The 27,844-nt window shown below is 37.9% G+C and overlaps 1 protein-coding gene across 1 annotated transcript in view; it reads right to left on the reverse strand.

The window, feature by feature from the left end:
* Nucleotides 1-27,844, reverse strand: part of SLC44A5 (solute carrier family 44 member 5) — a 254,553-nt gene that overhangs the window by 64,890 nt on the left and 161,819 nt on the right. The window contains exon 3 of the mRNA XM_087820525.1: nucleotides 4,596-4,669. Within this exon, the coding sequence (XP_087676651.1) occupies nucleotides 4,596-4,669 (74 nt within the window). The remainder of the gene's footprint in view (nucleotides 1-4,595; nucleotides 4,670-27,844) is intronic.

The following is a 27,844-nucleotide window of genomic DNA, read 5'->3' on the forward strand; positions in this document are numbered from 1 at the left end:
GGAGCATTTGCCGAGCTTTGTGTAAAGCTTTAAAAAGTCATAGTCTTGGATCCTAGTGTAGGAAACCACTACAGTAGTGGAAGGATCCTGATGAGCAATCAGCTAAAGAAATGATACCAAATGGCACCAACTAGAATGTCAGTGCACCGGTAGACTATAAGGTCTCCCTCCCCACCTAGAACTGGAAATAAGACTGTTCCTTCCTTGGCATTTTGGGGCAATTTAGGTCAGGGAAGAGAATAATATGTTGGGTTTAATTAAGCAGTAAATGGAAAAGTAGACATGTGACTGTATCATTACCTCCAAGACAATGAGCATTGACTTTAATACCAGAAATGATGGGGTCAAGTTTGGCCATTTGATTACTAATTTAACTATTTTGTTTATTCTTTACCTCATTTCATGAAGGATTTAAGACTGAATTATGTATACTTACTCCTTCCCTTACTTGGTACTTTCAGCCCTTCTATTTGCAGTCGCCCATGATGGCCTTTCTTTAATTCCTCATACTGATCTATAAATAACTTTCATGTCAAGGCCCTTTCCTGGTCTGCTTTGGCTTGGTTCATTTCTCCTTTGGAGAAGCAATCCCAAGCCTCACCAGATTCAAGGGAAGGGACACACACCTCACCTTTCGATGGAAGGAATGGGAAAGAATTTGTAGCATGTGTTAACGTTACCATAGTCCAACCTGTGACAACAAATTTTTTACATTTCCTTCACAATCAAATATACTGATACTCTCCCAAGGTCCTCCCACAGAAGTCTCATCCAATTAAAGCATCAGACTCAGGCTCAAGGTCTGGATCTCATCACCTCACCTAAGTCAGGTCTAGGTGTAGATATAGCTTTCCACTGAATTCATTGGGCACATTTCCTGTTTCCCACATTACCATTGGCAACAGTGTGCCAAATATTTCACCACTGTGTAGCAAGGTGCCCTTCCCTCCTGCTTCCAATAGCATTTTCCCCCACTTTGCTTTAAACTCTCACGACAGTCTCCTCACAACCAACTGGGCTTCTGAACCTGGTTTCAAAACCATGCCATGTTTTAGGCTTTGTTAATCCAGGCACGAAATTGTGTTCTGCCTATCTATTGTTGCTGCACTCCCCACCCCAACCCAATCTACTGCCTTAATGCAGCCATTCTATTTTGCTATTGAGTTTGAAAGTGGGAGAATTGGGGAAGCCTCAGCTGGACCCCTTGGGGCCTCTCATGCAGTCACATGTTGACTGGGGCTTCAATCATCTGAAAGCCCTATGGGGCTGATAGTAATTATCTATTCCTGGGAGTTCAGCAGAGCCCGTTGACCAAGACCTTTACGCATGGCTTCTCCATCTGGCTTGGGCTGCTCAAAGCATGATGACATAGTTCTAACCTAGTTTTCATTAATTTACTTTTTTGTTAAGTTCCTATTGTCTCAACTAATAGTGATGATTATTCTAAGGAAAATTGAAAACCATGAAAACAAACTTGAGACCCTAACTCCAAGTGCTTCCTAATTAAACACAAAAAGGAAATGACTCACTCAACTGGAAATCCATTTGAAAAGAAAAAAAAATTATTGAGTGTTAAAATAGTGCTGTTATTGTATATATAATGTTAGCACAAGGATAGCAAGGGACAATTTGCATAAGAAATATTCCTATTCTTTTCCCTAGTTAGCAAATAATTGAATAGCAATTATCAGTGAAGTAGGATAAAAGAGGGCTATTATCATAAATGTTAGTTTGATCTTTCGAGGAGGTTTGATTGCCTTTTACCCACACTCCACCTCCCCCACACGAACCCAGGTTATGCTTTTCATCAGTCAAATGTCAAGTGCCTTTGTCACCTGCTAGCTGGCCATGTTCCACATAAAGGGCAAAAACAGCTTTCCTCAGGGGAATCCGTGAGAAACATAGCTCTCTTATGGTAAAGCAGGATGGAAGATAAGCCTAAGAAAGTCCTGATCTAACAAAACGGCCGAAGATGCCAACTACCTATACCATCAGTGAAGCTGACTTGGCGTCATCTTTCCTCAGGTAAAGGTGTGTGTTCCTTTGTGTGAAAAAATTTGTCATGCTCCTGGTAACCTCTGCCAATCGTTTTCCTCCCTTCTTCTTTTTTTAAAATTTATCTTTATTGTTAAGAGTCTTAGAGATGTTCCCTTTTTCCCCCACTGACCTCCTCTACCCCGCACTCCTGCCCCCAACCCCCCCACCCGCCAGCGTTTTCCTTCATTCTTCTTTCAGTCCAACATTGGACATAACCAAAGAGTTGAATTTATCTTAGAAACAAGCTCGTAAGGCTATTGTAGTTCAGGTAAAGAAAGCATATATATTTAGTAAATTTGGTGAGCCACTCATTTTCATCAGTGGCCTCAGGATTAGTTTGGTGAAATCACTAAATTAATCCAATATTGAACACAGTTTTGCATGAGGAACATATATCCTCTAATTTCCTCTTGTGGGTTAAGGCATTTTCAAACTGAATCTGGAGATCTTAAAGAAAAAAGTAAATTCCTTATCTTGCTCCAGGGGGAATGATGGAAGCATTCCCAGCCCTTCCCTCTTCTGTCTGACAGGACAGGGAGTGGCAGTGGCTTTCCCAGCTCCACATAAGGACAGAAGGAATTTCTCTGTGGATTATAACAACTGGCTCTGAGATATGGAACAGAGACTTACTCAGTTATGCCATAACACCTCGTAAGATTCTGGGCACAGTCTGAGATCCTTATGAAGTTCCCATATACATTCAAACTATAATAACCAATATTATGGGTTGCCATAGAAACAATAGAGTAAATAACATTTAAAAGCAATTTATTAAAATTCACAACCACACAGTAGCAAGCAAACTACTGCCTAATACTATTGTGTAGCATTATTGATGTAGCTGAATATTATTTCATTTACTTCTCACAATAGCCTTGCAAAGTAGATAGTGTTTCTATATTTGACAGATAAAAAAACTGAGGTTAAGAAACTAGCCCAAGTCTACCAAATAATCTGAGAAAACCCTACATCTGCTTGACTCCAAATCTTCTCTCTCTTATGCAATAAAACTCAATTCTATGGCAAAAAGTAAAGACAAACAAAAAAATTACATAAACAAGAAAGAAGTGTCCCACAGTTAGAGAAACTAAAATTCCTTTAGTTGTACAATATGAAAATTCATTTTATTATAACACTCAATTTATGGATGGTGTATTGCGCTACAACTACATTGATATTTAGATGTTAAAATAGTTTAAAGAAATACCAAAGGAATCTTCTAAAGGCCTTAGAGTCCATTAGTTTTCTGATTTGTGCTCCTTCAGTCCTTTCTCTCCCCTTATCTTCCTGCCTTACTTTCTGAATTCTCCAATTCTAAGTAGTTTTTGCATGGTATTACTGAGATAATCTTCTGGAAATTACTTTCAATTGCCTTTCTCTAAGAATTTCCCTTATTGGAAGATAAAGCTGAAAAACAGGGAAGAGTATTTTCCATTGTTCCCTAGGTAGGTCCAGTCTTCTTTCTGCTAATACATTCTATCCATATTAGGTGCAGGCATTAGTTGTTGGGGCTAGAAGCTATTATCTTCCATAGCTCCTACCCTAATAATAATATATTAAAATTTTCTAGGTCAACATCTAAAGGACAGGACTTCGAGTCTCACGGGGCGGAGGCAGTGGGGGAGAGAATCTGATAAATTCCCATGCAATTCCAAAACCCTTTAACAGAAAATATTCATACCAGTTCCTTTGGTAGCTTTTTAAAAATCCAAATAAAGAATCTCTGCATTTTTCCCCTCATTTTCACTTTCATAGAAAATTCTTTAACCTAGCAATAAACAACAGGATCTCTTTCTGGTACTCAGAGACAACAGAACTTCTTACATGTCAATGCATTATCTGATAAAATTCTTTTTGCTTTTTGCTTTTTTATTCCCCTACATGACCTTTAGATTTATTTCATCATATCACAAAATAGTTCTCTTTGAAAGAAGACTGAAATTACATTAAATATCTTTATCACTTTGTTTTACATCTCAGACTCCCCTTTTTATTCCTGTTTCCGTACTACACAGTCCTCACTCTAGATCCATGGCGGACTGCTTGCTGGACCCCCAACTGACCAAAACCCACCCATGCTCAAGTCCTGTGTATAAAATGGGGTAGTATTTGTATATAACCTATGCATATTCTCTCACATTCTGGTAAAATTCTTAATAATTGCTCCTCTTTAACTTTCTTATTAAAAAAGTTTATATATTAATTAAACTGATCTAGGTCCTAGTTCTTAGCAGTAAACAGTAACATGAACATAATTAGCAGCTTAATAGAATTTCAAAACTAAGAATGATTAAGAAGAAACCATAAGCTTTTTCTTCCTTCTTTATACTGTATTTACTTAACTATTTGGGGCTTTCCTTGGAATACAATACTTTGTGTTTATTTTTCATTGCGCCTGCTACCCTGCGAGTCCTGGTGAGCCGCATTCCCCCCAAGAAAAGACAACCATCAATAAAAAGATGGCTTTGGGGAAAAATGATTAGTGTTAAAAAGTGTGACATTGACTTAGTTATTCCATTAGCGAACGTTAAATATCTTCTATACCTGTATTTACTCACCTATAAGTCCTAAAAAAATGTAGCCAGTAATGAACACTATGAAGACCATGCAGCACAGAACATCCGTACAACTCCTAAAGACAAAAAAGAAGTCAGAATTAAAAGGGGTTCCAAACAGAGCGGTGAAGGCCTGGGAGGGGGGTGTGGTGGTGCAGGGGTCCATGAGGGGAAAAAGAGGGCAGCTGTAATACTTTCAACAGTAAAGATAAAATTTAAAAAAGAAACTTTAAAAAAAAGGGGGATCCAAGGTGACTTCTTGTTTTCTGAACAAAATATAATGATATGCCATTTTATATCGAATAATTCTGAAAGGCAGATCACATGTATTTCTGCAATCAAAGCAGCAATAAAGGGGTCCTAATTCCATGACTAAGAGGCTCCCCAGAATTCTTAGTGTTTATTCTTTCTTAGTTTTTATTTGTAAAATTTTTTTTTAGGGTTGAGAGTATACCAACATTGAGTAACAATTTTTTATTTGAAATTGTAATTTAAACTATTTGATTTTATGACTTTTCTCTTCATGCCCCCCCCCCCACACATGGCGTATATACAGGGTGTTCCCCCAAGAATGTACACACATACTTTCAGAAATTATAAAGGAAGTGTTTATTAAAATTCATTTTCATTTAATGGCTATCAGCTGTTAAAGTGTATATACATTTTGGGGGACACCCTATATGTTAAAAAATCAACTGTTTTCTTTTCCTTCCTTTCTCTATTTTCTTTCTATATACTCACTTTAAGGGCACTGTTAATTAAATAAAGGCTAACTACATAAGCTTTCTATGGCAAGTGGAGTTGCAACTATTCTGATAACTCAGAACTGTAAATTTCCCAGCTCTCCTATCAGCTCGATATCATTAAATTAGGTTTCAAGAAAATGTGGCTCAAAGAGGTGCAGTGACTTGCTAAGGTCACAAGTCAAGCCAGGATCCAGCAGAGACACTCAAGGTTTTCAATGAAAGTGTTTCCTATTCTCAATGTTATAGCTTGTTCAGCTTCTAAGCTGTCTGGCAGGTAAAAGCTATATCTTAAAAGTGGGAAACAATACAACCATTCTCTATTTGAAACTTAATGAAGAATCTATTAGCAAAGAAAAAAAATCAACCTATTTGACAGGATTAAAAGTTGCACATGAGAATTTTCATAGCAAAAACTTGCTCTTCAGGGCAAAAAAAAAAAAAAAAAAAAAGCTCTAATCATTTAGCACAAGCAGGTGGAAGTTGCACACTATTTTTAGTGGTGGTAGTAATAATAATTGCACAGTAACAGACACAGTGATACCTTACATTGATTAAACCCTGTTTTACCTTCACAGCTTTCCCTGCGAATATTCTAAGAATACCGTTAGTTTGTTTGTGGTAGTAACGTGAGTTGACTTACCTAAGGTCCAAGAGAGAAAAGTAGTTACAGAGGCAGGCAAATATCTAGGTCTTAATGCCAGACCTTTTTTATTTAGTAGTTAAGTTAATATGATTACAGTTTTTTGTGAAGATTCAAATTAGCCACATCTTAAACGCCACACACACACATCCCTCCTACCTCGCAATAGGAAACGCACCTGTCACAGAGAAAGTTAATCATGGCAATGCAGACACAAACTATCACTTGTTTAAATCCAATGTCAACCCAGGAATTTTAAAATCCATTTGGAATAATAATAAAAAGAGAAGAAAAGAGAGCTCTAGTTTTCTTTGGTTAACAACCGTTGAAAGCAAAAATCTCATTATTTACAATAGCCAAGATTTGGAAGCAGCCCAAGTAGAGGAGTGGATAAAAAAGCTGTGGTACATTTACACAATGGACTACTACTCAGCTGTAAAAAAGAAAGAAATCTTACCCTTTGGGACAGCATGGAGGGATCTGGAGAACATCATGCAGAGGGAAATAGGCCAGTCAGAAAAAGGCAAATACCATATGATTTCACTCGTATGTGGAATCCAATGAACAAAATGAACTAACAAGCAAAACAGAGACAGACTCAGAGATAGAGAGCAGGCTGACGGCTGTTGGTGGTGGGCAGGGTAGGGGAGAGTGGAGGAACTGAGCAAAAGAGAAAAAATTCATGGATACAGTTAGTAGTGTGGTGATGGCCAGCGGAAGGGAGGGAGGTGGGGGAGTTGGAGGAGGGCATAGGGTGATAAATGGTGATGAATGGAGACTTGACTTGGGGTGGTGAACTCACAATACAGTGTACACACGATGTGTGTGGAGCTGTGCACCTGAAACCTGTATAATTTGGTTAACCAATGTCACCCCAGTAAATTCAATACAATGAAAAAGGAAAGGAAAAATCTGCACGGGGATGAGAAGAGTATCCCTGTTCACGTGCATTCTGACACAGCCTACTCAGGATCAGGTTCTCATTCTGTCAGAGCAGTTGTTAAATGGCATGACACTTAATAAGAAATGCCTGCAGGTGAGGGACTAGAGGAGAGAAAACTGGAACACTGGCGCGCTTTAATTAGAAGCCTTCAAGCTGTCAAAGCCCTTGTGTGTCATAACTACCAAGAAGACGGAGACAGAGGTGACATCAGAAGCACCAGCCAGGCTATATAGCTATACGTTTATATCTGTATATTCACATTATATATAATATATAGAGTAATGCATATTTATAATGACCTAGTGTTACATAGTATTATAATGTTCTATATGTGTAATGTTATGAATTAAGCACAGGAAGAAATAAACATATATACTAAGAAGATAAATATAAGAAGCTGCCAATTTCAGAAGACAGAGCACAAGGAAAGAAGAGGAGCCCAACAGGAAAGGTTTAAAAAGTGAAACACACACTCCCCGGCTGCTGGCACTGATGACTGGGCATCAGCTGGAGTAATGGTTCCATGTGGGGTTTTACACTACATTTCTACTTCTTGTGGGTGCCAAGGACGCACCGCAGCACCAGGGGCTACTGGGCGCCCATGCAGCCACCCCGGCAGCAGCCTCTCACCCCGGGGGGTAGCTCGGCTCAGTAATTCACACCTTGAGGCCTTTGAGACTCTGCTCTGGGACCAGGGAGAATCGTGCGTTCACACCCCGTGGCCAGACTGGTTTATTTCATTTTATTTAAGCTAAGAATGTTGAACAGAGTGAAATTACAAATAAAAAAAAATTCAGGACTCTCAAAAAAAACAGGAAAGTTTTCCTAGAAACATAGAGTTGTTTTTCTAGATAAAACACCTGTATTTTTAAATATGTTCCTCTAGTGATTGGATCCCCTTTGTTATTTTTAAATGTCCCTTTAAAAAACAGGGTGTGTGGGTGTGTGTGTCTGTGTGTGTGGGTGTGTACACTTTCAGGTAACTACAATTACCTGCCGTTTTCTCTATTAATTCATCTCTTTCTCTCCTTTCTATAGACATATTCCCTCCAGAAAAAGAATTGCTATTAGAAAACTGAATTTGAGCAAAATATAAAAAATAACTTAGGCACATTGGTGAGTCAGGAACACAGCAGAAGCTTAATTCAAGTTTTGAGAATTTGTAGCACATTATCATTGTTCCTTTGTTTTGAGTTCAGGGTATCTGCAACAATCCTACACATTCTGCAAGAAATGAGTTATTTTTAAAACCCAAGGATTTAATTTGGTTACATTTTTAAGTCTCTCAAGACAGCTACTGAGGCAACATGAGTGATACCAGCACCTGGCTGAAAATCATTTTCTAGCTAGAGGCTTGTCAGTGCTGTGCCTTTTCCTCGCGTAGATTCATTTTTACATTCATAGCAAGCACTAAGAACCATTGTACCAAGCTAAAAATGGGTTGCCTCCCTCGGGGTCCCAGGAAGAAGACAGAAAGAAAAGTTGTAGAGAAATATGTCCCCAACCTTCTCCCTCTCCTTCCCTCTACATTAAAGTCCATGCCCCTCTCCCAAAAAAAAGCTGCTCACACTCAAATTTATCAGAAAGCTATTAAAAACTTTATTCAGATTGAGCTGACCTGGCATAAAAGGTATTTTCAAAGTTAAACTACAGAAGTACCATCACTACCTTATATTTATTTTTCCAAATTACAATAAAAATAGAACCCCAATTATGTAGGCATTTGCACATTTCTCTCCCCCTCCTCTCTCTAACCCACAGAGAGAGAATGCCGATAGTCACCTCAGCGTAAAATCTTGCGAGTCCCCTTAGACTTTCCCTTTTTCTTAGCTTATCTTTCATACTCAATGGACAAGTCCTCTTGGCTCCTTCTCTCCGATGTGTCTTTCATTCATCCCTTCCTTTCTAGTCCAACTGCCTGAACTCAGTCCAGATTCCCTTCTCTTCTCTTCAAACTATTGCCATGGTCTCTTAATTGGGCTCCAGCACGGAGTCTCTGCCTGATCCAAAGCATTCTGCACATCACAGATACTGCTGACTTATGATATCACTTTATTGTTTAAACACTGTAGTGCCTTTCCACCACCTACTGAAAAAGTTTCTTAGCTTTATGTTTAAGAACTTACAAATTCAATCCTACTGCAAGTGCCAGACTCCAGCTTCATCTCCCTCTATTCTTGTCAATGTATTTCAACCAACTTGGACTTATTAATTCATTGAATACACCATGAACTCTCCCTTGATCACACTCAGGGCTCTCTGCTCATGGACCCTTTAGACTCTTCCTTTGAAATAACCATATGTCCCAATTTCTAGGGAGCACCCAGGGTTTACAGCTATTGTCCTGGTGTAACCATTAACAAGGCACCCACTCTCCAAAGTGTCCAGTAGGATCTTCACCTGCTCTACTAAAATCCCATCCTCTATATGGTAGGATTCTCTCATTTTTTTAGGGCTGATTAATATTCCCTTGTATGCATATGCCACATTGTTTTACCCATTCGTTTGTCAATGGACATTTAGGCTATTTCCACATCTTAGCTAGTACAAATAATGCTTCAAGGAATGTGGGAGTGCAGACATCTGTCTGAGGTCCTGATTTCAATTATTTTGCATGTGACAACCTGGATATACCTGGAGGTAGATGCCAACAACTGGGGGACGAGCAAATGGAGAGCTACTGTTCAGTGGGTATAAGTTTCAGTTATGCAAGATGAACAAGTTCTAGAGATCTGCAAAACAACACTGTGCCTATATTTAACAATACTGTATTGAGTGCTTAAAATTTTGTTAAGAGGGTAGGTCTCATGTTAAGTGTCCTTACCTCAATAAAAAAATACGCACAGTCAGAAAAACATAATAATCTGTGCAATGTCATATGTTATATGAATTTAAAACTTTGCTATGAATAAGCTTAATGTGGATAGCAAATAGGTGAATGCAAATGTAAAAAAGATAAAATTTAAAAATTAAAAAAAATTAACCAAAGAACTTATATGCCTATATTCATGACCCATGGACACAGACAATAGTGTGAAGGCCGGGGGCAGGAAGGCAGGGGGCAGGAAGGCAGGGGGCAGAGAGCAGGGGCAAGGTAGAAGGGGTCAATAGAGAAAAAAGAGGACATCTGTAATAGTTTCAACAATAAAGATATTTTTTTAAAAAAATTTATGCCCAGCCAGGCGTGGCTCAGCAGTTGAGCATCGACCTATGTATGATCCAGGAGATCGAGGTTCAATTCCCTGTCAGGGCACATGCCCGGTTTGCGGGCTCGATCCCCAGTCAGGGGGTGCAGGAGGCAGGCGATCAATGACGACTCTCTCATCCTTGATGTTTCAACTCTCTCTCCCTCTCCTTTCCTCTCTCTGAAATCAAAGATATATTTTTAAAAAAAAATTTTTAATAAAAATGAAAATTTTAAAAATTTTAAATTCCATCTTTCAAATCAATTCAAATGATACCTCCCTCATGAAGTTTCCAACTAGAAGAGATCTTTCTCATCTCTGCAGACTTACAGAAATAGTGTTTATACATATTCAAGGCAATTATCTTCCATCTATTATAACCTGGACCAGTGGATGGCACACTAGAGCCAACAGGCCAAATCTGGCCTACCGCCTGTTTTTGTGCAGCTTGAGAGCTAAAACTGAATTTTACATTTTTAAATAGTTTAAAAAAACAAAAGAAAGCTATTTTTTGAGATATGAATTATACACAATTCAAATTTCAGTGTCCATAAATAAGAATTTTTGGAAAATAGCCACACTCATTCATGTATATATTGTGTATAGCTACTTTTGTGCAACAACAGCTGTTTTGAGAAGTTGCAATACAAACCATCTGGCTGCAAAGCCTAAAATATTTACTACCTCGGCCTTTATTGAAAAAGTTTGCTGACCTCTAACCTAGACCATATAGTCCTCTATGGTGACATTTAACACAGAGCCTTACACGTTGCAGACATAAGCCATCGATGTCCCATGAGTGATTAGTAAGACACGCCCCTAACTGACAGGCTAATGTATCATGAACGGACTGCAGGAATTCAGGGTTATGTTTTAAATTTCACATTTTGGGAGAAGAGGGCTCCTACATGGTGAATGTTTTGTATAAGGAGTCAATTTTTTGGTCAAGCTTAAGTGTGCCATGTGGACATTACTGTCTCCAGCAAAATCACACACACGCACCAAAAAGAAGCCGTTAGACTCAATTCAGAGGTAATGAGGGTTTTATCTGTGAAGTGCATGTTTCAGTCCCACATTAGTTCTTATTCTCCAACAACTGTCATTCTGTGTCCTTTTCAGGGACAGCTTTTACCTTCATTTAGAAACTGATCCATTTACTGGTTTTCTTTCCTTTTGGCAGATGAAATTCCAATGATATCAACCATCCTGAAAGGTCATTAATATCGAGCATTAGAGCGAGAATGGAAGTCCTAAAAGTCATTATTCTCTGACAGATGATCCATTCTTGCCTAATGAGTCAGTTTAGGAAGTGTCCACTGCTAGCGATTCCACTAGGATGATCCCTGCTGGTTTGAAGGTTCTTGGTGTCACCTGGGCCCATTTGTCTACAATATGGCTGCATTTATAATCCACAGTCTAGAAGCACAGCTCCTCTGGGGTTCTGCTGGCACCTGAGCAATGCCATTTAGTCATCTGTTATCTCTCAGATTCTTATGGCAAAAGTCTGTTCCAGCAAATAGAATGACTGCCTCACTTCCCAGAGGCTTTCACGGAGGACAGTGCACATTGGGGCCATCTTCCAATCTTTACCAAAACATACTTGGAAAACTACAGAGTATGCCTTGAATTGATATTTATCTTCATGCTTATACCTCATGTCACCAGTTGACTGCTGCAATCAAGGCACCTAAATCTCTTTAGTAAAGCTTTGTCTTTTTATTAAGAAAAGTACTAGGTCCTTCCTGGCAGACTTCTCCTTTAGCTCACTGGCCTATAGAACTGTGTCTCCTGGCCACCCCTGCCTAGAAGGTGATTAGGAAAATTGAGTGTGTGGCTTTGAGCTTCTATAATAGCTCAGACAAGAAAGAAGATGGCTAGCAATGGACGTTTGGGGAAGACAAATTACAGAATACACCATAGCTCTTAGTGAGATTTATTTAAACAATCATGAAAAATGATAAGACTTTCTTATCCTAATAATTTCTAGTCAAACTAAATGGATTATGGCAAAGAATGAGTGTTTTTCTCTGCAGCTATTGCTATTAAATATTAAACATTTTACAAGATTGAAATAGGAAAACTGAATATTGTGTCTTCTCACAGAATTCAAGGCAAACTGAGATTCATTTCCCAGAGAAACATATTCCAGAGCTAATATCAATAACAGTAAAGTAGAATGTTGTTAGACCACATATCTCAATAATTTTATATTTCATATTCAATCTACTAAATAATTTTTGACATTTTGTTCATTGGAATGGAGTTTGAAATTTAAATCCAGCCTTTGTAAATATATACAATTACATTTGTCCTAAGCTGAATATTGAAGTACAAATCTTTCTTAAGTTATTATAAATCTTTTAAAAATCATTAGACATAAAAAGTATCACAAACTATGCCAGTAAGTCTCTTTTATTTCAACATAAGATACTTAGAATAGCATCTTCATAGTAAGTCTGGGAGTTATTAGGCAATCTTATACTTAATTTCATCCAAGAATGGTCCTAGTTTTTTATTTTTTCTAACCAAGCACTACAATGCAATATACATAATGAGTCTCAGTTCCCAACACTATGCCCTTTCCTGCCATTCTGAGATGTAAATTCAAGAAGAACCAATATATTTTAAGGCTTACCCAGATGTAAGTTTCTCCTTCTAAGGATTTCACAAAACCTCGTTAGCATTTTTCTCAATAGTTAAGTGTCTACTATTTGCTAGTATGTTGAGTTCTATGTGAGAGACAGAGTGATGAAGGTAAACCAAATCAAGACAGTTGGAGGAAAGAGATATAAAACAGAAAAATCATATAATCCTAACCCTCAGATACTCTAATTTCATAGATTAAAAAAAAGAAAAATGTTCCTAAAAGGTTAACATTAAAATAATAACAATTTAAAATGTAGTGATAAAAATAAGGTAAAAATAGGTAGAAAAGATTTAGACAGAGTGGAAAAAGCTCAGTGTGAGTTAGAGTATGTGAAACACTTTAATTATAAGAGATGGGTTAAAGTTTTGAATTATAGGGAAGATTGGAAGAGAAGAGAGTTCCGTTCTAGGCAAAAGAAAGTACAAGAACAAAGGTCCGAAATCACATATAGTTGATGGGGAAGAGAAGGAGGGAGGTTGGCTAAAACTGTTACTGGGTAGAAATTCTAAAACAGTTGAGATTAGCATTGTGCAACCAAAAATATGAACTCATTCTTTTTTTTTTAACAGTGTGGAGATTGCCGGGGGTTGGGGGGGTGGAACAGGGTGGGATAAATGGTGACGGAAGGAGGCTTGACTTGGGGTGGTGAACACATAATACAGTGTACAGATGATATGTTGTAGAATTGTGCACCTGAAACTTCTATGATTGTGTTAACCAGTGTCACCCCAATAAATTCAACGAAAGGGAAAAAACTTATTCTTTTATTTACATAATATTTATTTGGTACCTGTTCTGTGCCAAGGACTGTGATACATTCTATAAATGCAATGGTGTCTCAGACTGACAATACGTCTGCTCTCATGAAGCTTGCAATTTAGTGTGGCAAACAGAAAACAAATAAGTAAAGATCAACAAACACAATGATGACAGATTGTGTGGCACTGCTAGGAAGGAAACAGATATGACCCTATGATAGAGAATAATAAAGCTAGGGTACATAGTGAAGGGCTCTCCAGAGAGGTGGGAAGTACCCTACTGTTTTGATTCAAATTCCTAATATTCGAAATAGAACTGCCATATGACCCAGCAATCCCACTTTTGGGTATGCAGTATAGCCAAAGAAAATGAAACAGGATCTTGAAGAGATATCTGCATCCCATGTTCTTTGCAGCATTATTCACAATAGCCAAGATAGGAAAACAACCTAAGGGTCTGTCAATGAATAGATGGAAAAAGATGAAATATATATATACATATATATACATACATATATATATATGCATGTATGTATATGGATATGATTCAGCCATCAGAAAGAAGGAAATCCTGCCATTGGCAATGACTTGATTACACCTTGAGGACGTTATGCTAAGAGAAATAAGTCAGCTAGAGAAAGACAAATACTGTATGATATCATTTATATGTGGAATTTAAAAAGCCAAATTTGTGGGAACTGAATAGAATGGTGGTTTACAGGGGCTGGTTGGTAGGGGAAATGGAGAGATATTGGCCAAAGAATACAAACATTCAGTTGGAGTAAGTCTGAAGAGCTAATGCACAGCATTGTCATTATAGTAAACACAGTAGTATCATACTTCAAAGTTGCTAAGGGACTACATCTTAAATGTTCTCCCCACCAGTAAGAAATGGTAACTGTATGATTAGCTAACACTACAGTGGTAATCATTTTGCAGTATATGTGTATCAAATTAACACATTCACCTTAACCATATAATGTTCTATGTCAATGATGCCTTAATAAAGCTGGGGAAAGAAAGAAAAGATGAAGAGGCGGAGAAGGTTGTGTTTGAGGCAAAAAAACACACAAAACAACAGCAACAACCAACAAATGCAAAGGTCCTGAGGGCAGATAAGACCAGGATTGTCCCGGGAACTGACAGATAATCAATGTGCACAAAACACAGAGGTGAAAGGGAGACAGCAATACAAGGGGAGGCTGGTACAATGGAATGGCTGAGTGGGCCTCAGTTTGGACTTGCTTGTCAGGGGAGTCCATAGTTATACTTGGACTTGAAAGGACTGGGTAGTTTATTACTCACATTAACATATATTATCTTCTCATTTGGATCATTACAACAACTCTGTAAAGCTGATACAAAAGCTATTACTAACACATAATTTTACAAATTGGGTAACTCCTGACTACAATTTCAGCTCATTTTCTACGGCAATTTCTTGAATAGAGGAGTCATGTATCAAAAGCAGCGCTTTAGTTAGATTTATTTGGCACTAGGATGGAGAACAAATTGGGATGAAGTGTGTGGTGAGTGCAGAGGGATGAGAGGGAGGGAAATGAGGGTTGAACTAGGGTGGTGGCAGAAGAGAATGAGACCAGGGCCAGCTCTGCTTCGGCAGCATCACCAGTCTCCCGTGCACGGTGCTTTCCTGGGCTGCCGGGACATGGTGGAGACAAATGTCACTGCGTGGAGTGACTGCGCAGCTCCACTCAGATACCTCGTGGACTGGAATGGATGTGAAGTTCTCTTTATGGTTTTAAGCACAGAGGGAGAAAGGGACACTCATATCATCTGAGCACCAAATCTTATATTTATTTCTCCTACAGTCTTCAAAGCATTCCATTCCACTTTTTTATTACATCAACTTGAGAAAACTATTTTTCTGTGAGCTTTTGGAGATGAAAGATCCTATTTTTCAGATTTCTGCTATGAGTGTGGTTAGCTGACATCTATCTTTTCTGTAATGGACACGAAGTGTTGGTTTTAATTCTCAAGGGGCACATCAAAGGAGAGCCTGCCTTGGCTCCTCCTGGATATAGACTGTCCATTATTAACAATGTGTGTGACAAGTTATTGAATTGTGTTGTTTCTAGCTCTTGTCAGCTGCATATAAGTGGGCAAAGGCAGGGTAAAGGACATGAAGGGAAAGAGAAAAGTGACAAAGAAAGGCAAGACAAAACCAAGAGATAAATAAGCTGAAAACAGATTTAAAGAAGAAAAAACTGAGGAAGAAGTAGGGCTCCTGCTGAAAATCAGAAGTATTATGGTAAAAGTTGAGAAGCAAAGGGGCCAAAGAGAATAAATCAGAGAAACAGGATTGAGAAAAATGCAGAGAAAGGATTATTTATGGTTATAAGAAAAGGAAAATAAATAGAGGCCATGCATAAGAAAACTTACTGAAATCTGTTTGGGTTTGAAGAAAATGTAAAAGCAAATAAATCCACACATTCAATTATAAAAGTAGTATTTTATAAGTTTGTGAAAGGAGATAATACGGTCGACAATGGTTATTAAATTAACTTCATTTCTCTGCATGTAGTTTGTAGTTTAAGTGATTCTAACAGTCAAAGTCCATACACTAGAGCAAAGTCCAAGGGGATCTGATCTTTGTATTTATTGTTCCCTTCCTTAAAATACTTACAGTTAATTTCTTTCTATTACAGCCATGACTTGTCAGCTACCAAAAAGCCACTCAACAGATCCAGGTATCTCTTTCTCTCTGTCTCGCCCATTAATAATGCACTTGGAGAATCCACCTAAACTTCATGTCCCTGTAGCCTGTTCCCAGAAGGGTCAGAACTAGGACCACCTTCAATCTAATGCTAACTAATGCTGGGTAACAAGAAATATGCCAGTATCATCTTTCATACTTGGATGAAAAGCTGTGTGAGTTCAATAGCAGCGTATTACTAAAAGCTAGAAGATTTGCAGACTTTTACCCTTACTTCACCTTTTAGTTATTGGATAAATGTATCAAAGTGTGGGGAGGAACAGCCTGTCTTCAGGTTTAATTGACTCTGCGGTTATAGTAGCAGCAATAGCAATAGCTGAGATCCTGCCTAAAGACTTAAGAAGGGTCAAGTGAAATATGCTGGGCACAAAAAAGACTTGAGTTTAATTAATGCAAGTATTTGGAAAGGCAATTGGGATTCCGAGGACTCTCTTCTCAACCTTCAAATAACTAAGAACCACCTCTAACTCTTTGTTTGTTAATCCTTACCTGAGGAAATTTTTTCCATTGATTTTTAGAGGGAGTAGAAGGGAGGGAGAGGGAGGGAGAGAGAGAAACATCAATGTAAGAGAGACATATCAATTGGCTGCCTCCTGCATGCACCCGGACCAGGGCTGGGGATCAAACCTGCAACCAGGTGCATGCCCTTGACCAGGAATAGAACCCAAGACCCTTCGGTGCTCAGGCCAATGCTCTAACCACTGAGAATACTGGCCAGGGCCATCTCTCACTCTTTTTTTTTTTTTTTTTTAATATATCTTTATTGATTTCAGAGAGAGGAAGGGAGATGGAGAGAGAGAGAAACATCAATGATGAGAGAGTCATTGATCAGCTGCCTCCTGCACGCCCCCAGCTGGGGATGGAGCCCACAACCTGGGCATGTGCCCTGACTGGGAATCGAACTGCGGTCTCCTGGATCCTAGGTCGACGCTCAACCGCTGAGCCACGCCCGGCCGGGCCCATCTCTGACTCTTGATCATTTCTGTTGAGTTCAATCGTAGCTTTTCAGGATTTTGATCTATTAAATTTGATCTTAAATTTGGGCAGAAAATTAATGATTGCTTCATCTCAGTTTGCGTTCACTAAGAGTTTTCCCAGAAGAACAGTCTTAATCTTAAGGAAACTGCAGCTTTCCGTCATTCTTCTCGGCCTCCTCACACTGCGAACAGAGGCGAAGATACTCAGAGTATAGTCTCTCCTCGATCTGGGCCTTCCCCTTGAGGGTAACGATTGCCTTGAGAGTCACAGTCTGGGAACTTAGGTTCCATCCACAGTTAACACCTGGTAAGTCTCTTAACACCACTTCACCTCTAGTTTACAACACAAAGTTATTATTTCTACCGCAGACTCAGGGTTGAGGGATGGAAGATGAATTAGGCACCATCTGTAAAACACGTGGAACTCCCCATAGAAAGGGGTTAGAAGTAAGTGTTTCTGAGAGTGTGTTTAGAAAAGTGCAAGGAGAAGCAGAAAACTGGAACTCTGGCACAGGCTGAACTATAAATCACGACCACTATTAAATATACATCTATATACAAAAGCTTAACTAAGAAAGCATTAGGGCCAGAAAGTTTGTAGTGTATGAAATCATATTTCTTACATCTGAGGTCTGAAATCTCCCAATAACACTTAATATCTTTTCTCATTTTACTAGGCAGAACACTCCAAGAAACGATTACCCCAAACATGAATTCCCCAGGAAACTGTAATTATTGACCATTCCATCCTCAAAATTCTCTATCTCGTCTTCCAGAAAAGTTCTGACATATGCACACTTTTTTCATTTCTTCTGTTCCCTTTCAGTCTTCCTTATGAACTGGTCTTTATCCATCTGCATCTTAATGTTGGCGTAATCTCTTCTGACCCACCTCATCTTTCAACTCCACCTGCTAACCTGAGGTGGTCTCATCTATATCAAGGTTTCCACGGTTTCAGCCATGAACAGCCTTCACCTTTCTCTCCTGAATGCCAGCCCCGTATTTTTAAATTCAAATGTCCAAAATTGAATTCAGAATCCATTGCTCCCAGAAGTCCATAAATTTACTCTTTCCCCTGTCTATGTCTCTCTACCACCCATTTTCTCACCCAACCTAAAGGTCCTGCCATTCTTCACTCTTCACTCATCCTTTGCACCCAGTTGATTGACAGTCCTACTAATTCTTCACCCTACAACATTCTCCTTTTTTGCCAATCACACCGCCACTGACTAGGTTGAAGTCTCATCAGTCTCTTACCTGGGCTGACACCACAGCCTCCAAACAGCCTCTTGCTCTCTCTGACGCATCACCCACACTTAATGAAATACATAACTTGACATATAAATCCATTGGTCAAAACTTTTACGATTCTCAATTGCTTACAAAATAAAACTCAAACTGACTTAGTCTGGCCCTTACTGAGCTGCTCAAAATTACTTTCTATCTTTTATCCACTCTTACAAATAACCTTTGCTCTCTCAACGCTTCGTGGCTTTGTATTCAGTTGAACCATATGAAATTGCTCATATTTAACTGATTTTGACCTTAAACATGGCAATATTATATGGCTCAATTAATAATGCTTTTCTGCCCACCTTGAATGCCTTCTCACCCTTGCTACCAGTCAAAATATCAAGATCCAGCTTAAATGTGACCTCCTCCGTGGGTCAGTCATTGGCCACACTAAGCTAAAGAACAGGTCCCTCCTCTGTGCCCCTTACCAGTTTGCCATGCCCCTGCCACAGCAATATGTGTTCATCATCTGTACATACTTGTCTCTGCCACTAGAATATGAGAAACTTGAGGGAAGGACCTGGGACTTAATTACCTTTAAATCTTTATTTCTAGTACAATGTGTACTTAAGAATTAATAAGTACTTGTTCAGTGAATGAATGAATGAATGAATGAATGAATGAATGAATGAATGAATGAGAAGACTTCCTTCTGAACTTGAAAAACAAAGGAGCTGGTAAATTTTTTAGTTAAAAATAAGAAGAGAAGGATTATTCTGATTTAATATATTGTAGAACGTCTCTCTCCTCTTTTTATAACAGCTTTCCTTCTCTGCTTCTTACTGGATAATGTATTTGTTCTTACCAGATAGGTTTAATGTGGCTATGAAAGAAATGATTATACACTACCCAAGTACATCATCACAATGAGCTCTGTTATGTGTATATAACCCTGTTATGTGTATAGAGCATCTATAAAAGTAGATGTATAAGGTTCAACCAGCAAAACTCCAGGAGGAGACAAACAGACATCGGCAGCAGCCATAAAGTAAATGATGCCTAAGCAATCTGAAGATTGTTTCTGGTAACATCAAAACCAAAATTGTTTCCTACCCACCAAAAGCCATGAGGATCAATGAAACCCATCCCTAAAAATTCATGGAGGACATCCGTAAGCACTGCAGAATGTACGGCAGGCATTTTATAAGAGACATTTTTGCAGAGCCTACTTATGTTGAAATAAGTAACACCTCCAGCATTTTGCAAATTTGTGGAATTAGTGACTCAGCAAAGAAAATCACAAAAGCAATAGGAATAGAAGAGATAAAGTCTGAACGTCATATATGTCTAGAATATCAGATCTTCTCACTTAGAACTTAGAATATTACATATTCAAAATATGATTTTAGACTGAGAAAATGTTAGTGTTCCCATTTTTTCCAATCATCTCTGATAACAAAAAGGTGGCTATTTAACTTGAACTGATGCAGGTGCAGACAGGACAGAAGCAGATCCATGGAAGACCTAGGCAGGACCAGGACCACAGCAAGATTTAGGTTTAGAAAGGATTTAATGAAGTAGGACTGAGACCATTCCCCAGCCAGTTTTCCTGCATTTTAGTGTGTGGGGGAGGGGGGAATTAATACCAGAATCTTAGTGTTCTGATGTCTACATGTATCTGGTTGTTAAAATTGATCAGACTAGTTGGAAAATTGAACGTGGCAAATTCCTTAGTTGTGTTTAGTCACTTATTCTCAATTAATGTTTCTGTAGTTGTCATAAAACACTTTTTACACACAATTCAAAATAGATTCTTAAATAAGAAGGGTATACACATCATTGAAAAACACTATTTTGGTGGGTGGAGTGAGCACTCAGGTGTCTTAATCAACTCGGGCAGCTACAACAAAATGCCATAGAAGGAGTGGCTTAAACAATCAACATTTATTTCTCACAGTTCTGGGAGTTGGGAAGTCTGAGATCATGGTGCCAGCATCGTCTGGTTCTGGAGAAAGCTCTCTTCGGACAAGCAGATGGCTGTCTTCTTGCTGTATCCTCACACGACAGAGAGAGGAGCGAGAGAGCTAGCTCAGTGGTCTCTTTTTATAAGGGCACTCATCCCATCGTGAAGGCCTCACCTTCAGGACCTCCTCTGAACCTAATTACCTGCAAAGGCCCCACCTCCAAATACCACTGGGGGCTTGGGATAGGGCTTCAACATGCTCGTTTTGAGGGACACAAACATTCCAGTCCTTAACACCAGGTAAATAGCATTTCTTATAACGTGGTGCCTGAATAGAGCCTACTCCAGTTTGGGTGTGCTGTTCCTTCTTCATATATTAAAACCTCTTTCTAAAAATACAGTGGAAAGAGGCCATTTAAATCTGCCAGATAGACTAAAAGTAAAATACATGTTTAAACATTTGAATTTTGTGAGTACATATTTAATTTTAAGCAAGATAATCTGGTTGGCTTCATCCAAAAGCACAGATAAGTATGTCATATTAAAATGGAGTTCTATGACATGCAGATATGGGTTGTATATAGTGACAGAAAGCTTCATATCCTTGAATATCACGATTAGTGAAAGCTTGGAAGAGACAAAACAATGCCAGATACAAATGCCAGGTGGACTCACACTGTCCTCTGGCTTTCCATGCAGAAGCATCACCCTTGGCTATCTCTTGAATATTCTACTCTGAGCTTCATTTTTGGTCCGAAGCTTTTGGCCAGAGCGTCAGTCTTTGGGCTCCCCTGTTGCACGGGCTCCTTAGTATTACTGGCAGCTGTCTTATATGGATAGGCAGGCACTGGAAGGAAGTGAAGGGCAAAAGCCTGCTTTCTCTTCTTCGGTGCCAGTATTCAAAGTTAATCTAGCACTCTTCATTCCAAATACGCAGTCCAAATCTCACTCCCCAGCTCACATCTCCCCATACCATGTTTTTAAGGTCTTTCTGGATCTGTAAATCTGCAAATCTTTAGAGATGTGTGCTTAGTTGACAAAAGCACATCAAGAGTATCAAATAAAAAGGCCCCACAAAAATCTAGCCAAGCTGACATTTAGGCGCTAGGCTGGTAAACAGTACACTATGTTGATTTTTATTTAGCCCCATATGATTCTGTAGAGACTCCTGTCTGCTTTGGGATATATTAATATTTGTCCAAAAGAGAAATGTAATCTTTCCTTCCCTTTCCTACCCCCAATTCCTGAGCAAATATATGCTTTCTGAATATGAATTACAGGCAGGAAATAGCATTTTTTCCTAGATGCCATATCAACTCAGATGATAGAAAAATTTATACACATAATCCCCAGCTGATAGGTTTCTGGAAAATGTTATTAAGCTTTCTTGGTTTGATTTTATTTGTAGCATAGTTCTCAGTAATACCTCTCAATCTACTCTTTCTCAGAGGTGATACTAAAATGTGAAGAAAATTCTTAGCTTTGTTAAAGTATTTTTATTAGAGATATATTTAAATCATCATCAATTCTTCTAAGACAATTAAGGAAAAGCATCTTAGGTCCAAGGCAGAAGGCTTATCCTTTGTTCTCCTGAATTTTTTTCTGTAGACCCCCAAAGAGGTAAGGCTACAAGGGCGTTCCTGCCTCCCTGTGCTCGTCCCTCCGGCTAGGGGAGATGAAGGTGTGTGCTGAACTCTGATCGGGGTTCGGTTGCGACTGCCTTGGATTACTCATGTCCTGGCTTTCGACATGAGCACGGATTACAGGGACTAGAAGATGAAATGATTACATATTGCAGAAGGCTTCTAAAATATATCAGGTAAAATAATGTGTCCTAGAAAAAGGAAAGGCGACTTCAGTAAACAAATGATAAAATACATCGCTTAAATGCAGAAAACACTTCAACGTTTTCTCACATCATCTTACTAGTAAGTTTGTTAAAAGCATGGCTTTTGCATTTGAGTTGAAACCTATTCTCCTCTTTCCCCAATCCCCTGCTCTGCACCATTTTTTCTCTGCTCCTTGTCAAAGCTTTTAGGCTCTTCTAGCCTAAAGAAGAGATATCACTTACAAACAGAAAAAGAAAGTTAATTATTTGTCATTCAAATATGCTGGAAACTAAAATATGTATGGCATCTAAGTCTCAAGCAGAACAGAGTTTATATGGAAGTTTATATTTACATTCAGTAAAAGCTACCTACCAGCAGCAGCAAAGAGAAATAGATCTTTGAAAGACACAATAGAAAATGCTACCAAGCTACATCTGACTAGGAAAAAATACCCACAAGAGCAATCAGAGGAATTCATAGAAAGAAAGATAACAACAAAAGATAAGGGAATTCTTCATGCAAAACCTAGAAATAATATTTTAAAGGCATGAGTTTACAATTCATTTGCCCTGTAGCAAATATCAGTATTATGTAATAAGTCTTTAGAGACAGAATACAACATAACATTAATTTGTATGGAAAGAAATACCCACATTTTGTGCTCCAAAAGACTAAGCCAAAGAAAAAGCCAAAGGTATATACTTTTTTTTCCTGGTAAATTGAGGGAGGTCAAATCCATTCTATATGCCTAAAGATATGTTTATCTTTAATTTATAGCCCAAAGGGCTGAAAATTAATAGTTGTCACCTTTCCCTCATGGAAGCAATATTTTGAATGCTGAATTGACATTCATTAAATACTATGGATCATTTAATTATATGTGTGTCTTCCTAACTGCTTAATATCAGAGAAGTCTGTGGCCTAAATAATGGTTTTGGTTAGGTGACCTTGTACTTAAGAGTCTCTTTCTGTCCAATTACTAGGGAAGCTTTTCAAAAGCATTCAAAGATTTAATTCCCAAATCACTTAAGAGTCTTCTGGTATAAAGTTGGGGCAGCACAAATAAGCTAGTGATGCATGACCTTGTTTCATAAAATCAGGCTGGGATTCGAAGGGGGTATGCTTATTTATCATTGTTCAGTTGCAATAGTAAGGCAAAAAAATACATAAGTATGTTTATCATAAATGTATAGGATAAAATGAAAATTTGAATTTAGCATCATATTATAATAATAATATGCTTATTTTTACCTTTATGACATCAGAGGAAGCATTTATTTCTCAGAACTCTCTATATAAAATTACAGGTGTCTCAATTTTAATGGAGAAAGGTCACTTGCTTTTATTTATTGGCATCTGTCTCTAATCAATAGATGCTCCATTCTTAACAAGTTTACTTTTATCGTTTCATCATCCTGAGAACAAACAAATCCTCTCTTACTACAAATACTGATTTGATAATTAGATTACCTAAAGGGAAAAAGTTAGAGAGAAACAATACTATATACCTAATACTATAGCTCCAAATGTGTAACAATTTTCTATCTTCCCAATGAGAAGATTAAAAAATGGAAGGAGAAGTCAAAAGAAATGTAATAAAATGCATAAAATAATCAAAGATCCACTTTTAGTATTTGACTTACAGGTTTATTTACACATGCATTTGTAAAAATCATACATTATATAAATATAGATGATATATTAATTTGGTATCAGTGCCTTTTTCCTTTTAAATTTTACGAAAACATTATTCATTTCATCTTTAAACATCCACATGTTTGTCATCACTGGATTTCTTAGTTACATAGTCTGGTTGTCTAGGCATTGCCTTTACTTCTAATTTGTCTGAGATACAAAATTTTTAAATCCATTTATAATGCTTCCATTGGAAATTTATTCCAAATTTCCCATTTGTGATATCTCCACAGTACTTGCTCTAATACTTCTAAAATTAATCTTGAAAAGGTTTTTTTATAATACTATCCAATATCTTGTACAGCCAAGAGTAACAAATCGGTATTACTTGCCCCTTCTCTTGTTTTAATCACACTTCATCAGGTAGTCTCTAGAACAGTCCCAAATTAGCATTGTGATGTGACTTGCTGGTGTGTCTTCCCTGAATAGTACTTAATGCTTCTAAGTAAAGTAATTGAGAAAGCTCTCAGTAACTAGAAGACATTCTTGGTACTCTAGAAGTATTCAGCACCAAGGGGAAAAAAGGGAAATTTGGGGTATTTTTGAGGCAAATATTGTTTTAGAACCATCTTCTTAGTCTGGTCAATTGCTGTAATGAAGCATAACATGTTGAGGACATGAGATACCCTCTGAAGTGAATTGTAGCTGCCATTGAGGAAAGATTCCCCTTGATCGGACAATGTACAAACTCTATTAGATTGAGTTTCAGTTTCTTCACAGTTTCTTAGAACAGTATTTTTTAACTCCTAATGAAGTCTTGATCTGAATATACTGTTGTTATCAGGGCCCTATCTATGAGACTTTGAAGGCCAAGGATATTCAGGGAGACTCTGACTTTGAAGCCACAGCCCTGCCCCTCTTTCCATAATACCACTAATGAATTGTGGGCCCTTGGACAGTGACTTGCTGTCACCAAGTCTAAGCTCCAAATCTGTAAATGGAAGTTACAAATAAACACTTTGTAGAGCTGTCCCTAGATTAAACAGTCCTGAGGATCAAGTGTCTGATACATACCCTTTTGCAAAGAAGTAATCACCTTATATTTGATTTGAGTCCTAACAGATTTCAACAAATTTATTGTGCACGTACTATATGCCAGGCAATGTATTTGGTATTAAAGATACAATGGTGAACAAGGCAGAACCATGGCTCACTCTTGTAAAGCTCATAGTCTAGAGAGAAGATTTTAGTCAAATAATATTACAAATAAATATGTGACAGTCCTTCAAGTGACAGCCCAGGCTCTTGACCTCATCCACCCAGAGGTCATCCTTGGCATTTTAGTCAAAATGGATCCAACTCTACATCCATCAAAATGGATCCAACTCTACAATAGTGTTGAGGAATAGATGGTTGCCCAAGAGTTTGTGGGAGGCAGATAAAAGGACATACACTGTACAAGATATGCCAGAAACACAAGAAGATTCCCCAATGGCCATTTTGGTCTCCAAAGGTCCCTCCACATTTCCAGCCAGTCTCAACTCTTTCCTCTTTCTCCATCCATTGCTTAGATATGGCTTTCCTCTCCCCTCAGCTTGCTTCCCCACTCAACAAAAAGAAAAACAAATTGCTTCTATGAAATTAAAAGTGACAGATTTACTGAAAAAAGAAATGGTTCCAGAGGAATACAGAAGAACTCTAGACTCATAACCTGGAGACCTGGATTCAAACCCCAGCTTTGCCACCAAATCAACAGGTAATCTTGGTTAAGCCTTTCCACCTCTCCAGGCTTATTTCCCACCACAAAGAGAATGCTGAACCAAATGAACTCTAATGTTCTTTTCAAAGTAAATGGATAATTATTATGATTCTGTTGCAATAAAAGCTCTACATGGTACAAAAATCTCTTAAATTCTGTAGTTAAATTCAAGGGATAATTAGATATATTTAGACAATCCTTCCTACTCCTATTCCTGTTCCCTAAGATTTGGTTCATAGTTCAGTTGCTTAATATCTTAATATCTATGTTTATCTGTAAGGTTTAGTTTTTCTAACAAAATCAGCCAAGATTACTTTGGGTAAAAATAAAAAAAATAAAAAGAAATTTTAAAAGGCTATTGAATTTGTTCAGCATGCTAATATTTCAAAAGAAATAACAGCCGAAACTGCTATTTCCATTGTTAGGCTAAGAAGAGTGAAATTTACTGATGTTTTCCTAAGCCAAGCTTTCCCACTGTGCAAAATAAATAGATAAGCAGAACATTAGCAGAACAGTTTCACATCTAACTGAAGCAGTGAAGACTTCCCACTACTGTGACATAGAAGGATGCGCACTTAAAGACAATACATTTATTTAGTGGCTACGTACATCTTGTCACTAGAAAAGGAAATAACAATCATCTGTAGTACTTTAAATAGCAAACATCTGTTTTCCCTAACATACTTCAAATGCTTTGAATTTCCTGATTAGTTGTTACGTGAGAACTGTTATTTCTGAAAGACATAATGAGGCAGTTTGAAGATGAGTTCTTAAATGATCTTCAAAGCAAAGTGAAGAAAAATGCTCATGCTCTGGGAACGGATGGTTAAAGCAGACTCACAAGCTCCATAATACGAATAAATAAGAAATAATTCTCTCAACTATTTGCATTTACACCAAAAGTTCTATTAAATATTGCAAGCGAAGGAGGAGATATAAATGAGCAGAGCACAGATAAATGAAAATATAGCACTGTAGTTTTATAGCTTGGCAACAAAATCCAAGTCTGCTTGACTAAGACAAACATGAAGATTTTCTAAGTAATGAGGTGAAGAATCTTTGTGAGCAGTGCTCTAACGCATACATACATCATGGAGGAGCTTCGCGAAGTGTGTATGCAAACACATCGCGGGCAACTGTTCCAGGCTGGAGGGAGCACATTTATTTCAGCCATATCAGCCTTTTCTCAGCAATTTGTAACACAGAATGGAGAGGATCATTTATTTTTATCATCAACGTTTATAAAAGGTGCATTGTATAAATATTTCCAGGTGGCTTATTTGTTTTCTTTTTCATCCATAATTATTTTCCTCCTTCATGGTTAAAAAAAAAAAAGGTTATCATTGGGGAGATAAGTATTTCAAGTCAAATACCAAAAAATAACAACAAGGGAAAATATGGATTCTAGAAACAGTGAAGGTTAAGGAACTCACTTTTTTTTTTAATCCGGCAAACGTGTATTGAGCACCTGTTATACACCACACTCTGTACTATGAAATAAGGATTCACAGAAGGAATGCTTTAAGGAGCCCACAATCCATTCGTGGATAAAGAGAAATAAACGAGAAAACAAAAAATCCTCAGTATAAAAAGGGCCATAAATGGAGTGTGCACAACGTATAGAGTACTTAGAGAACACAGACGAGAGCAACTGATTCTGCAAAGAGCAGCTAAGGCTAAGAGTTAGAAAGCAAGCATGGACTTGACCTTGATATGTGAGTAGCAGACAGAGGAGGGTATTGCGGACACTATTTCTTCAAGTTGTATAAATAATAATAGCATTTTACAAGTCGAAGTATTTCCTTGAAGACCTCTCTCAAACTCTAGGATTGCTTTCTATAAAATGATGAATTTATTTCCCAAATACATTTTTAGATTTTAAAAAGTGTAGAATGCTATGATAGTATGGTTTTACTTATATAAAGAAATGGGTATACAAGTATAAAGATATATGTGCCTATATATATACACACACAAATATATATACTTTTATTTTTTTAATTATATAGGTCTCAAGTGTAAAATTCCATAATACAAATATATACATTTTTAAAATATATATATTTTTATTGATTTCAGAGAGAGAAAGAGAGAGGGAGAGAGAGAGACAGAAACATCAGTGATGAGAGAGTCACTGGTTGGCTGCCTCCTGCACACCTCCTTGCTGGGAATCAAGTCGGCAACCCGGGCATGTGCCCTGACC

This window comes from Miniopterus natalensis, chromosome 9 (assembly GCF_054644295.1).
Source record: "Miniopterus natalensis isolate mMinNat1 chromosome 9, mMinNat1.hap1, whole genome shotgun sequence".
Classification (NCBI taxonomy): Eukaryota; Metazoa; Chordata; class Mammalia; order Chiroptera; family Miniopteridae; genus Miniopterus; species Miniopterus natalensis.